Genomic DNA, 14,463 nt, shown 5'->3' with positions numbered 1-14,463 from the left:
AGTTCCCTCATTCCCCTTCCCTTTTCCCACCGACGCCCACATTTCTTAGTGTGTCCCCCATTGGGGGGGGGGGGGGGGGGGGGGGGGGAGAAATTCCCCATCCAACATTGCTGTACAATAGCCCTCCCGTTTCCCCACTTTACATTTCTGTACCACCACCTCGCTGCTTCTCTCCAAACATCAAACTCTCAAATCTAGTCCAGTTTCTCTTCTTGGATAAATGTCCATGCCTCCTCCGCCGTCTCGAAGTAGTGGTGCTTGCCCTGATGCGTGACCCACAGTCGCGCCGGCTGCAGCATCCCAAATTTAATTTTCTTCCTATGGAGCACCGCCTTGGCCCGGTTAAAGCTCACCCTCCTTCTCGCCACCTCCGCACTCCAGTCCTGATACACACGAATCACCGCGTTCTCCCACTTGCTACTCCGTGTCTTCTTAGCCCAGCTCAGGACTATCTCTCTGTCCCTGTAGCGATGGAACTTCACCACTATTGCTCTTGGTGTTTCACCTGCCTTTGGTCTTCTCACGAGGATCCGGTATGCTCCCTCCACTTCCAGGGGCCCGTTGGGGCCTCAGCTCCCATTAGTGTATGGAGCATCGTGCTCCAGCGTCAGCTCCCTCTGCTCCTTCGGGGAGACCTAGAATCCGTAGGTTTTTCCTCCTCGAGCTGTTCTCCAGGGCTTCCAGCCTTTCTATGCACCTCTTGTGTAGTGCCTCGTGTGTCTCCGTTTTTACCACCAGGCCCTGTATCTCATCTTCATTCTCGGCTGCCTTTGCCTTCACTCCACGGAGCTCCATCGCCTGGACCTTGTGTTTCCTTCAGTCCCTCGATTGCCAGTAGCATCGGCGCCAGCACCTCTTTCTTGAGCTCCTCCACACATCGTCGGAGAAACTCCTGCTGTCCGGGCCCCATACCATCTGGGCTCCATCCGCCGCCATCTTGCTTCTCCCTTCTCTTCTCTGCCGCTGCTCCAAAGGATCCTTCGCAATCTGGCCACTACCGCCGCTCCTTTCCATACACACCCAGGGGAACTCCTTCCTTTGTCACCCCACACTGGGTTAGGTCGGAAAAAAATTCCATTGGGGCTCCCGATAAGAGCCCAAAAGTCCGTTGGAACGGGAGGTGTCGAAACGTGCGGCTTGGCAGTGCATCACCTGTGCTGTATGCCTTCTTGACCACTCTATCGACCTGTGTTGCCACCTTCAGGGTACAATGGACCTGAACTCCCTGATCTCTCTGTACATGAATTTTCCCCAGGTCTCTTCCATTGACCGTATAGTCCGCTCTTGAATTAGATCTTCCAAAATGCATCACCTCGCATTTGCCTGGATTGAACTCCATCTGCCATTTCTCTGCCCAACTCTCCAATCTATCTATATTTTGCTGTATTCTCTGACAGTCCTCCTCGCGATCTGCAACTCCACCAATCTTAGTATCATCTGCAAACTTGCGAATCAGACCACCTATACCTTCGTCCAGATCATTTATGTATATCACAAACAATAGTGCTCCGAGCACGGATCCCTGTGGAACACCACTAGTCACCTTTCTCCATTTTGAGACACTCCCTTCCACCACTACTCTCTGTCTCCTGTTGCCCAGCCAGTTCTTTATCCATCTAGCTAGTACACCCTGAAACCCATACGACTTCACTTTTTCCATCAACCTGCCATGGGAAACTTTATCAAACGCCTTACTGAAGTCCATGTATATGACATCTACAGCTCTTCCCTCATCAATTAACTTTGTCACTTCCTCAAAGAATTCTATTAGGTTTGTAAGACATGACCTTCCCTGCACAAAACCATGCTGCCTATCACTGATAAGTCTATTTTCTTCCAAATGTGAATAGATCCTATCCCTCAGTATCTTCTCCAACAGTTTGCCTACCACTAACGTCAAGCTCACAGGTCTATAATTCCCTGGATTGTCCCTGCTATCCTTCTTAAACAAAGGGAAAACATTAGCAATTATCCAGTCCTCCGGGATCTCACCCGTGCTCAAGGATGCTGCAAAGATATCTGTTAAGGCCCCCAGCTATTTCGTCCCTCGCTTCCCTCAGTAACCTGGGATAGATCCCATCCGGACCTGGGGACTTGTCCACCTTAATGCCTTTTAGAATACCCAAAACTTCCCCCTTCCTTATGCTGACTTGACCTAGAGTATTTAAACATCTATCCCTAGCCTCAACATCCGTCATGTCCCTCTCCTTGGTGAATACCGATGCAAAGTACTCATTAAGAATCTCACCCATTTCCTCTGACTCCACGCATAAATTCCCTCTTTTGTCTTTGAGTGGGGCAATGACTTTCTTTAATTACCCTCTTGCTCCTTATATACGAATAAAAGGCTCTGGGATTTTCCTTAACACTGTTAGACAAAGATATTTCATGACCCCTTTTAGCCCTCTTTATTGTGCGTTTGAGATTTGTCCTACTTTCCCGATATTCCTCCAAAGCTTCATTAGTATTAAGTCGCCTAGAGTTTGCGAATGCTTCCTTTTTCATTTTAGCTAGTCTCACAATTACACCCGTCATCCATGGTTCCCTAATCTTGCCATTTCTATCCCTCATTTTCACAGGGACATGTCTGTCCTGCACTCTAATCAACCTTTCCTTAAAAGACTCCCACATTTCAAATGTTGATTTACCCTTAAAGAGCTGCCCCAATCCACAGTCACTAGCTCCTGCCGAATTTTGTTATACTTGGCCTTTCCCCAATTTAGCACTCTTTCTTTAGGACCACTCTCGTCTTTGTCCATGAGTATTCTAAAACTTACGGCATTGTGATCGCTATTCCCAAAGTAATCACCGACTGAAACTTTAACCACCTGGCCAGGATCATTCCCCAATACCAGGTCCAGTATGGCCCCTTCCCGAGTTGGACTATTTACATACTGCTCTAAAAAACTATCCTGGATGCTCCTTAGAAATTCTGCTCCATCTATGCCTCCAACACTACATGAGTCCCATTCAATGTTGGGGAAGTTAAAATCTCCCATCACGACCACCCTATTGCTCCTACATTTTTCTATAATCTGTCTACATATTTGTACGTCTACTTCACGCTCACTTTTGGGAGGCCTGTAGTAAAGTCCTAACAATGTTACTGCACCCTTCCTATTTCTTAGCTCTACCCATATTGCCTCAGTGCTCGAATCCTCCATCGTGCCCTCCTTAATCACAGCTGTGATACCATCTCTGACCAGTAATGCAACTCCTCCACCCCTTTTATCTCCCTCTCTATCCCTCCTGAAGCATCTAGACCCTGGGATATTTAGTTGCCAGTCTTGCCCTTCCCTCAACCAAGTCTCAGTAATACCAATAACATCATATTCCCAGGTACTAATCCAAGCCCTAAATTCATCTGCCTTACCTGCTACACTTCTCGCATTGAAACAAATGCACCTCAGACCACCTGTCCCTTTGCGTTCATCATCTCTTCCCTGTCTACTCTTCCCCTTAGTCACATTGAGTTTATTATCTAGTACCTTACTGTCTTTAGTTGCTGCCTCTTTACTGACCTCTAACTTCCTAATCTGGTTCCCATCCCCCTGCCACATTAGTCTAAAACCTCCCCAACAGTGTTAGCAAAAGCACCCCCTAGGACATTGGTTCCAATCCTGCCCAGGTGTAGACCATCCAATTTGTAATGGTCCCACCGCCCCCAGTACCGGTTCCAATGTCCCAAAAATCTGACCCCCTCCCTCCTGCACCATCTCTCAAGCCACGTATTCATTCTGACTATTCTTGAATTTCTACTCTGATTGTCTCGTGGCACTGGTAGCAATCCTGAGATTACTACCTTTGAGGTCCTACTTTTTAAACTTATCTCCTAACTCCCTAAATTCTGATTGTAGGACCTCGACCCGTTTTTTACCTATATCGTTGGTGCCTATATGCACCACGACAACTGGCTGTTCACCCTCCCCCTTCAGTATGTCCTGCAGCCGATCTGAGACATCCCTGACCCGTGCACCCGGGAGGCAACATACCATTCGGGAGTCTTGTTTTCGACCACAGAAACGCCTGTCTACTCCCCTTACGATTGAATCCCCTATGACTATAGCCCTGCCAGTCCTTTTCCCGCCCTTCTGTGCAGCAGAGCCAGCCACGGTGCCATGAGCCTGGCTACTACTGCCTTCCCCTGGTGAGTCATCTCCCCCAACAGTATCCAAAACGGTATACCTGTTTTGGAGGGAGATGACCGCAGTGGACACCTGCACTGCCTTCCTGCTCTTTCTCTGCCTTTTGGTCACCCATTCCCTGTCTCCCTCACCAATCCTAATGTGCGGTGTGACCAACTCACTGAACGTGCTATCCACGACCTCCTCAGCATGGCAGATGCTCCAAAGTGAGTCATGCTGGGGCTGGTTTAGCACTGGGCTAAATCGCTGGCTTTTAAAGCAGACCAAGGGAGGCCAGCAGCACGGTTCGATTCCTGTACCAGCCTCCCCGAACAGGCGCAGAATGTGGTGACTAGGGGCTTTTCGCAGTAATTCATTTGAAGCCTACTTGTGACAATAAGCGATTTTCATTTCATTTCATTTCATTTCATGCGGTCTAACAGGAGCTGCAGCTGGACACACTTCCCACACATGAAGGAGTCACGGGCATCGGCCGCGTCCCTGAACTCCCACATTGAGCACGAGGAGCATAACACGGGTCTGGGATCTCCTGCCATTTTTACTTTACCTTAATTGATTACAAATATATCAAATAATGAATAAGTGAAAGGAATAAAGATTTTACTTACCAATCACAATACTTACCAACACACAAAGAGTTAAATTTCTCCCAGCTACTGCTAATTGGAGCACTTTCCTTACCAGCCAATCAGGTCACTGCTTTGCTGTGATGTTACTCTTCAAGGTAAGTTTTTAAAGAGGAAAACTTACCTTCCCGACAGGCCCCTGGCCACTGCTCCCGCCGAAAATCTGAAGGCCGCTTCTCCGGCAGCTGTGTCCCCGCCGCTCTCCTTGTGCTCTTTTATCCTGTGTCCCCGCCACTCTCCTCGCACTCTTTTATCCTGTGTCCCCGCCGCTCTCCTCGCGCGTGTGGGTCTTATAGGCCGATCTCCCTTCTTAACATGGATGCTAAACTGCTGGCAAAGCATTTGGCCACTAGGATTGAGGATCGTGTGCCGAGTGTTATTAGGGAGGATCAAACAGGGTTCGTTAAAGGTAGGCAACTGGTGGTGAATATAAGAAGATTGCTCAATGTGATCATGATGCCCCCAGAGGGAAAGGAGGTGGAGGTAGTGGTGGCAATGGACGCGGAGAGGGCGTTTGACCGAGTAGAGTGGGACCACTTATGGGAGGTGCTGGGACGGTTTGGATTTGCGGTGGGTTTCATCGGTGGGTCAGGCTGCGATATCAGACCCCGGAGACGAGTGTGAGGACAAACAGGACGACTCCCAACTATTTTAGACAGCACCGCGGGATGAGACAGGGGTGCCCCCTCTCCCCACTGATGTTTGCGCTAGCTATAGAGCCGCTGGCAATTGCTCTGAGGGCTTCAGAGGGTTGGAAGGGGCTGGTTCGGGGGGGGGGGGGGGGGGAGTGGTGGTGCGTGGAGCATAGAGTGTCATTGTACGCAGATGACCTGCTCTTGTAAGTTTCGGACCCGATGGCGGGGATGGACGGAATCATGGCGACCCTGGGGGAATTCGGCCAGTTTTCGGGGTACAAATTGAATATGACAAAAAGTGAAATGTTTGTAGTTCAGGCGAGGGGCCAAGGGGACCGGCTGAGGGAGCTGCCGTTCCAGTTAGTTGGGGACAGTTTCAGGTACCTGGGAATACAGGTGGCGCAGGATTGGGGTCGACTGCACAAGCTGAACCTGTTCCGGCTGGTAGATTAAATGCGAGGGGAGTTCCGGAGGTGGGATGCGCTCCCGCTGTCGTTAGCTGGGAGAGTACAGACAGTTAAAATGACGGTCCTCCCGAGGTTCTTATTCGTGTTCCAGTGTCTCCCCATTTTCATTCCACGTTCCTTTTTTAAGAGGGTAAGCTAGATCATTTTGGGCTTTGTATGGGCGGACAAGTCCCCGCGAGTGAAGAGGGTGATGCTCGAGCGGAACTGGGGGGACGGGGGGCTTGCACTGCCGTATTTCAGCAACTATTATTGGGCAGCCAACATAGCCATGATAAGGTGGTGGGTGGTGGGGGGAGGGTCAGCTTGGGAACGGGTTGAGGCAGCCTCATGTAGGGGTACCAGTCTGAGAGTATTGGTGATGGCGTCTCTGCCATTCCTGCCGGTGCGCTTCTCCAGCAGTCCTGTAGTGGTGGTGGCCCTTCGGATCTGGGGACCGTGGAGGAGGCACATGGGAGCAACGGGAGTATCGGTCTGGTCCCCGATTTGTGATAACCATCGGTTTGCCCCGGGGAGGTTGGACGGGGAGTTTCGGGTATGGTGGAGGGCGGGGATTGAGCGGATGGGAGATTTGTTTTTGGAAGGGAGCTTCCCTAGCTTGAGGACACAGGAGGCCAAGTTTGGGTTGACGAGGGGGAATGAATTCCGGTATATTCAGGCGTGGGATTTTTTGCGCAGGCAGGTGCCATCTTTTCCACTCTTGCCACTAAGGGGGATCCAAGATAGGGTAGAGTCTAGAGGATGGGTGGGGAGAGGGAAGTGTCTCGGATATTTACAAGGAGCTCATGGGGGCGGAGGAGACGCAGACCGAGGAGCTGAGGCATAAATGGGAGGAGGAGTTGGGAGGGGAGATTGAGGAAGGCCTGTGGGTGGACGCGCTGAGCAGGGTTAATGGGACTGCAATATGTGCCAGGCTCAGCCTGATTCAATTTAAGGTCGTCCATCGGGCCCACATGACAGTGTCCCGGATGAGCAGATTCTTCAGCGTAGAGGACAGGTGTGGAAAGTGTCTGAGAGGACCGGCAGACCATGTCCACATGTTTTGGGCGTGTCCCAAACTTAGGAGATACTGGTAGGGGTTCGAGGATGTCATGTCTAGAATATTGAACACGAGGGTGGCAATGAGTCCAGAGGTGGCGATTTTGGGGGTTTCAGTGGCCCCGGAAGTCCAGGAGGAGAAAGAGGCCGGCGTTTTGGCCTTTGCTTCCCTGGTAGCCTGGAGACGGATACTTCTAGCTTGGAGGGACTCAAAGCCCCTGAAGTCGGAGCATGGGTGTCAGACATGGCGAGTTTCCTGGGCTTAGTGAAAATCAAGTTTGCCTTGAGAGGGTCGATGTTAGAGTTCGCCGTGAGGTGGAAACCATTCATTTACTTCTTTGCGGAGAATTAATCGTCAGCCCGGGGCGGGATTAGGGGAATGTAGTATAGGGGGTCAATTAGGCAGATCTGGGTGGGACGTGTTACAGCAATTGCACTATGTCCTTTGTTTGCTGTTCAGTCCTTTTGTTTTCTCGTTCTGTAGTTCTACTGTTTACAATGCCAAAAAATACCTCATTAAAATTGTTTATTAAAAAAAAAAGTTCGGTTTGATACGATTTACTTCGCACGTCTTTGGGTGGCCTATGAGAATGAACTTTGAGACTCCAAAATAAGCTGAGGCGTTCATTTAAAGGAACGGACTGTTGAAATAATTGGAATAATTATTACAATTATATTGTATCTGAATTGAAGGAAACTGGTTTGGAGAAGGAGGGAGGGCCGTTTAGAGTTTTCTGGACGGAAGGGGGGGGGGGGGTTGGTTTTTTCCACATTTGTCTGTTCATTCTTGTTAATGGTTGAAGAGGTACAAATGGGGCTGTTTGATGCTTTATATGAAGACGTTTACTGACCAGGTGGCACAGTGGTTAACACAGTTACTTCACAGCTCCAGGGTCCCAGGTTTGATTCCCGGCTTGGGTCACTGTGTGCAGAGTCTGCACGTTCTCCCCGCGTCTGCGTGGGTTTCCTCCCACAGTCCAAAGCTGTGTAAGTTAGGTGGATTGGCCTTGCTAAATTGCCCTCAGTGTCCAAAAAGGTTAGGTTAAGTGGGGTTACTGGGTTACAGGGATAGGGTGCAGGCTTAAGTAGGACCTCTTGGGCAGCACGTGGTGCAGTGGTTAGCACTGGGACTGCTGCGCTGAGGACCCGGGTTCGAATGCCGGTCCTGGGTCACTGTCCGTGTGGAGTTTGCACATTCTCCCCATGTCTGCGTGGGTTTCACCCCCACAACCCAAAGATGTGCCGGTTAGGTGGATTGGCCATGCTAAATTGCCCCTTAATTGGAAAAAATATATAATTGGGTACTGTAAGTTTATTTTTTAAAAAGTAGGGTGCTCTTTCTAAGGGCCTGTGCAGACCCGATGGGCTGAATGGCCTCATTCTGCACTGTAAATTCTATGATTCTATGATACTTAGAATTTATAAATCGATTTTGGTCGAAAGGGCTGGTTCGTTATTTGGAATTTTATGATGTGGAGATGCTGGCGTTGGACTGGGGTGAGCACAGTACGAAGTCTTACAACACCAGGTTAAAGTCCAACAGGTTTGTTTCGATGTCACTAGCTTTCGGAGCGGTGCTCCTTCCTCAGGTGAATGAAGAGGTATGGAATTTTATGGTTTGTTGAAAGCTCTCTGTGTGGGGGCTAGTCCAAGAGCTAGATTAATTAGTTAGTTAATGGAAGTGAGGAGTTGGGGGTTATCTATGGCCCATATGAGGGGGGGATTCATTTTGTTTAAGTTTAGAGGTTAGATTAATATGATGGTTGAGGTGCAGTAAGGGAGCGGGGAATGTTTGGAGTTTTGTATGCAATTTACCTGATTGTTTGGGTGTGGTTGCAGGGAGGGGGAGGGGGGGATTTAGTTCTTTGATGGTGACTGGAGACTTTTCTTTGTCGATTTGTGTTGGGGGATCTGGTGGCCATCTTGAGTGGGTCTGGTGTCGACCTTTCCTGGAGGGTTGCTGCAAAGTCTTTTTTTACAGGAGTTAATAAAATGACTTTGTCTTTTATTTGGGCAGGTAGGACCTCAGGGATCCTTAGGGTTTTTTTTTAAACAAAGGAATAGACAATAAGGACGTTTTGCATTACCCAACCTGTCATATTAATATTGGGAGGCGAATATTGAAAAGGTGTGGGAGTGGCATAGAGGGTCGAAGTCCGTGTAAGGGCAAATGGAGAGGAATGAATGGCTGAGCAGACACGATGGACCGAGTGGCCTAATTCTGCTCCTATGTCTTATGGTCTCATGGTAAAGGTACCAGCCTGAGGACATTGATTACAGCTCCCTTCCGTTTTCCCAATGAAATGGACTGCCAATCCAGTGGTGGTGGCCACCTTGAAACTATGGGGACAATTTAGACGGCACTTCAAATCCTCCAAATATCTATGTCAATGTTTGCCACAATCTGTGAGAACCATCGTTTTGTGCCAGCAGTTTTGGATTCGTCCTTCGGGATTTGGAAGGAGGAGGGGTTGGAGAGGTTTGGGGATCTGTTTGTTGATGGTAAGCTCCTGAGTTTTGAGGAGTGGCTGGAGAGGGGCAAGTCCTTGAGAGTTATCCAGTTTTGATATTACCAAGTATGAAACTTTGTATGCAAGGAGATTGCTTCCTTCACTTTGGCTCCCCTCCCTCCCCTACACTTGCAGCCAAAAGACTTTGTTCATTAATGAGGGAGGGTGTTGGAGATCTATGGTCTACTGATAATGACAGATTAGGTCCTGTTGGATGAAATGTTTTTTAAATGGGAAGAGACATTGTGCCAGGAACTTGAGGATGGGAAGTGGAGTAAGGCTCCTTATGGGGTCAACTCTACCTCTTCATGCGCTCAGCTCAGCCTGATACAATTCAAGGCATAGACTGCATTTGACCAGAGCCTGAATGAGTGTTTTTTTTTTTAAAACTGATGTAGGGAATAGCTGCGAGCGGTGCTCTGGGGGCCCTGCCCATCACACACACACACATATCGTCTGGTCCTGCTCAGGGTTCGTGAACCTTTGGGTCTCCTTCTTCAGCACTATGTCGGGAATTCTTGGTGTCGACTTGGAGCCATGTCCTTTGGTGCTATTTCTGGCATCTCAAATTTGCCAGAGTTACAGACAGGGGCACTGCCGGTCTCTAAAGGCCTGCAAGACACTCCGAGGTGCTGTCATGCCTGGTCCATGTTTGTGGAAACCAGTGGTAAATGGTGCCTGACCAAGGTTCCAGGTGCTGAGCTAGTAGTTAAATGAGCCTAATGGCTCAGGTGACTCGTGGCCCAGCACACAGTGAGGTGCCAAATTTGTGGCTCTCGCAGGATTCTGCCGGGCGCAATGCGGTGGCTGAATCGCAGCCTAAATCTATACTTGCGTTTCTAACCACATATCACGGTTAAGTCCTTCAGTTGGAAATAGATTATGTATTCTATTACTACAGCGTTTTATCTAATGGCAGGGTTACTTGGCTCAATATGGGGAAAGGTTGGCATCATTTAGGTCACATTATGCTATGTAACCTTGCCTCATGCCAGTTAGTCAGAGAAACTCTGAAAGTAAAACAAAACTACCTGAAACAGATAATTTGGGAGTTAGGAGCCTCAGATACAAAGAATGGGCTCAAAAAGAATTTTCTCAAGTAACTCAATTTTTCCAATCTTATTAATCACTCAGCATCCAAGATATTTAGCCAAGAAGGTGAGATTAATGACCACAGACTGTTCCATAATTGTAATCAATGTTTTACCATGAATAGTTACAATGGGATGAGATTCAAGTTGAACAACTTCAACAGTATTCTGTTTCATTTCAAGCAAGATTTTGAGTAGCTATCTGAGCAAGAACCAAGGTCACCAAACTAAAGTCAGGTAAATTCACCTGACTGTCTCAGCTTCCTATTTCAGAATTCAGCATTCAACTCTCACCTACAAGACACCCATTAATGAACACAATTATTTTTTCTTTTTTTATAAATTTAGAATACCCAATTTATTTTTTCCAATTATGGGGCAATTTAGCGTGGCCAATCCACCTATCTTGCACATCTTTGGGTTGTGGGGGTGAAACCCACGCAAACATGGGGAGAATGTGTAAACTCCACACGGACAGTGACCCAGAGCCGGGATCGAACCTGGGACCTCGGCGCCGTGAGGCAGCAGGACTAACCACTGTGCCACCGTGCTGCCCAATGAGCACAATTATTGAAGGATAATGCAATATATACTGCCTAGTTGTGGTAAAATTATTCCAGAAGGCAGTAGGTAGTTCTATTAGAATCTACCAGGCAAGTCAATTCCAAGTCCTGAATATGATCATTGGCATTGAAGCAGTGGTTTACTTCAGATTAATTTTAGCCATATCGACATTTGCACATTGCATTAGTTGGCGATTTGATACTTCTCTGTGCCTACATCATGATTTTAAAATGATTCATAGAAAAGCTGTCTCCTTAAATCAATTGACAGATAATTAAGATTAATGTTGATCTTGTTATGGGGGGGGGGGGGTAGAGAATTATATTTATCCATAATTTTCTTTTATAATCCTTTGCAGATTGTGTGCCATCACCACCTGTTAGAGACACTGGCTTGTTTTCGCCATTCCAACTGCACCCAAAGACAACTTCCTCAGTAGAAGATTTTAATATGGAAGACACATCACACCAGCATGGTGAGTTTATAGCTTTGTTTGCGGATTTAGGAGGTACTGGTCATAATCTTCCAATCCGCCTTGGCTACGCTGGACTGTCAACGGCTAGAGAATTGCATGTTACGCCCTTGTTCAGAAAAGTGTACAGATAAACCTAGCAAATGCAGGCCAGATAGATTAAGGACAACCAGCGAGAATTTGTTAAAGGCAAGTCATATTTAACTAACACAATTGTGTCTTTTTATGAGAAAACCGGGCTGATGAGGGTAATGCGGTTGATCTGGTGTATATGGATTTCAAAAAACCGTTTGATTAAGTGCTGCATAACAGCCTTGCCAGCAAAGTTGTTGCCCATGGAATAAAAGGCACAGTGGCTGCATGAATACAAAACTCAGTCAAGGGTAGAAAAGAAGTAGTGGTGAATGGATTTTCAGATAGGTGGAAGGTATACCGTGATGTTCCCCAGGGGTTGGTACTAGAACCACTGCTCTTCTTAATGCATACAGGATACAGGGTATACATTACTCGGGCGAGACTTAGACTTGGATGTACAAGGCACAACTTAAAGATTTGCAGATGACACAAAGCTTGGAAGTTTTTGTAAGGGCCCCGAAGAATCCAGCACGAGTTTTAAGGATACAAAATAATAAAGTTTATTTACTATAACAATATATACAGAGCAGTATCAGTAACTTCCCTTGCTACCTTCTCCTTCCTCCTGGTTCCTGGACTGGCCAGCTTATGTATAGTAGGAGTTTCTCCGCCCCCCTCATTGGGGAGGTTCATACTCCCATAGGATTGTGGGATAGTCATTAGTCCCCAGCCAATCGTCAGTAGGCAGGTTATAACATCCCTCCCCCCCAAAGTCCAAGGAATCCACCGTAGGCCCTGGCGAAGGAAGGCGTCGAACTCGTTTGGCCGCAGGCCGGACGCCATTTGCACGCGGCGCTGGATCAGGCGGCGTATAAAGAGACGGAGACCGGCGCTTCCGTGATGAACGGCGCGGTTGTACATCCACGGCCTGTGGACCCGAGGATTCCCCCTCTGATTCATCCTGTGTCTCCATCTCGGAGTCAGAGTCTGCTGCCTCCGTCATGTCAGCGTCTCTGTCCCCATTCGGTCCCGTCATGACCTGCGCAGGCTTTGAGTGAGGCACCAGTGGAAGATTTGGAGGACTACCTTCCCTGGTTTCTGGTCTTTGCCGCTGTTGAACTGAGCTCCGGGGGCGGGAATCTTTTGCGGGGATGATCTTCTGGACCGGACGTGGTCTACATGTTTTCGCTGGAGACGACCCTGGGCTTGCACTTGGTACGATATAGGGCCCGTTTGGCGAAAGATTACCCCAGGAACCCATTGGGCACCACCAGCAAAATTCCGCACGAATACTGGGTCACCGGGCGCAAACTGCCGAATCGGACGATGCTGAGACAATCCCGGTCCCTGCCGTTCTTGTGTGCGGCGTACTTTTGCGCCAATGTCCGGGAAGACCATACTAAGGCGGGTGCGAAGTCTCCGGCCCATTAGGAGTTCTGCGGGAGCTACCCCAGTCACTGTATGGGGGGTGGTCCTGTACGTAAACAAAAACCGAGTCTTCCATTGATCCGGAAGACTGCTTCTTTAGGCCTCTTTTGAATGTTTGCACTGTACGCTCTGCCAACCCATTTGAAGCCGGGTGGTAAGGGGCAGTGCGGATATGGCGGATGCCGTTCATCTTTGTAAACCTAGCAAACTCCTCACTCGTGAATAGAGTGCCATTATCCGTGACCAGCACCTCGGGGAGGCCATGCGTGCTAAATGATAAACGCATTTTTTCAATTGTTGCGCAGGACGTTGTCCCCTGCATCTTATGCACCTCCAGCCATTTGGACTGGGCGTCAATTAGTAGAAGGAACATGGATCCCTGAAAAGGGCCTGCGAAATCTGCATGTAAGCGTGCCCAAGGCCGCCCTGGCCATTCCCAGTGATGTAGGGGTGCGGCCGGCGGAAGCTTCTGATGCTCCTGGCAAATGGAGCAGTTTTGGGCCACCCTCTCATTGTCGGTGTCGAGGCCTGGCCACCAGACATAACTCCGGGCCAACATTTTCATCTTGGTCACGCCCGGATGCCCATTGTGCAAGTCTGATAATATCAGCTCCTGGCCTTTTTCCGGGACAACCACACGCGTCCCCCACAAGAGGATGCCGTCTTCCACGCTGAACTCTGACAGCTTGGAGGAAAATGCCCATAACTCGCCTGGGAGCTGTCTATGCTGCCCACCATACAGGACTATGTGCCGAACCTTTGACAGGACTGGCTCCGTCTGGGTCCACTCACGGATCTGTGATGCCGTGACAGGCAAGGTGTCCATAAAATTTAGGGTTGCGACCACCTCACTGGTCGTGGGGGTCGACATGGGGCCGGTCGATAAAGGCAATCGGCTCAGTGCGTCGGCATTTGCTATCTGCGTACCTGGTTTGTGCTCCAGAGAATACTCATATGCAGCAAGCAACAAAGCCCAGCGCTGGATCCGTGCAGAAGCAATGGGCGGTATCGGCTTATCCTCTCTGAAGAGTCCCAGCAGGGGCTTATGATCAGTCACGATAGTGAAATGGCGGCCGTACACATACTGGTGGAAGCGTTTCACCGCGAAAACCACTGCCAGGCCCTCCTTCTCGATCTGCGCGTACTTCTTCTCCGCTGCAGTCAATGTGCGGGAGGCGAAAGCTATCGGTCGCTCGGCCCCGTTCTCCATCTTGTGGGACAGGACAGCCCCAATACCATACGGGGATGCATCACATGTGACGAGCAAAGGCTTTCCCGGATCATAGTGGGTTAGTAACCCAGACGACGACAATTGTTGCTTTACCCGCCGGAAAGCGGTTTCTTGCGGCTGACCCCAAACCCAGGTATGATTTTTCTTTAGCAGCAGGTGTAAGGGGGCCAGCGTAGTTGCCAGA

The 14,463-nt window shown here is 49.0% G+C and overlaps 1 protein-coding gene across 19 annotated transcripts in view; it reads left to right on the top strand.

Annotated features, from left to right (window-relative positions):
• Positions 1-14,463, top strand: part of pde4dip (phosphodiesterase 4D interacting protein) — an 888,328-nt gene that overhangs the window by 847,597 nt on the left and 26,268 nt on the right. For all 19 annotated transcript variants that reach the window (XM_072511203.1, XM_072511204.1, XM_072511190.1 and 16 more), the window contains one exon: positions 11,432-11,548. In XM_072511203.1, the coding sequence (XP_072367304.1) occupies positions 11,432-11,548 (117 nt within the window). The remainder of the gene's footprint in view (positions 1-11,431; positions 11,549-14,463) is intronic.

The sequence above is a fragment of the Scyliorhinus torazame genome, chromosome 7, assembly GCF_047496885.1.
Source record: "Scyliorhinus torazame isolate Kashiwa2021f chromosome 7, sScyTor2.1, whole genome shotgun sequence".
In the NCBI taxonomy this organism is placed as follows: Eukaryota; Metazoa; Chordata; class Chondrichthyes; order Carcharhiniformes; family Scyliorhinidae; genus Scyliorhinus; species Scyliorhinus torazame.
Note: the sequence above shows the minus strand (reverse complement) of the source record. Positions and strands in the feature narration are given on the sequence as shown.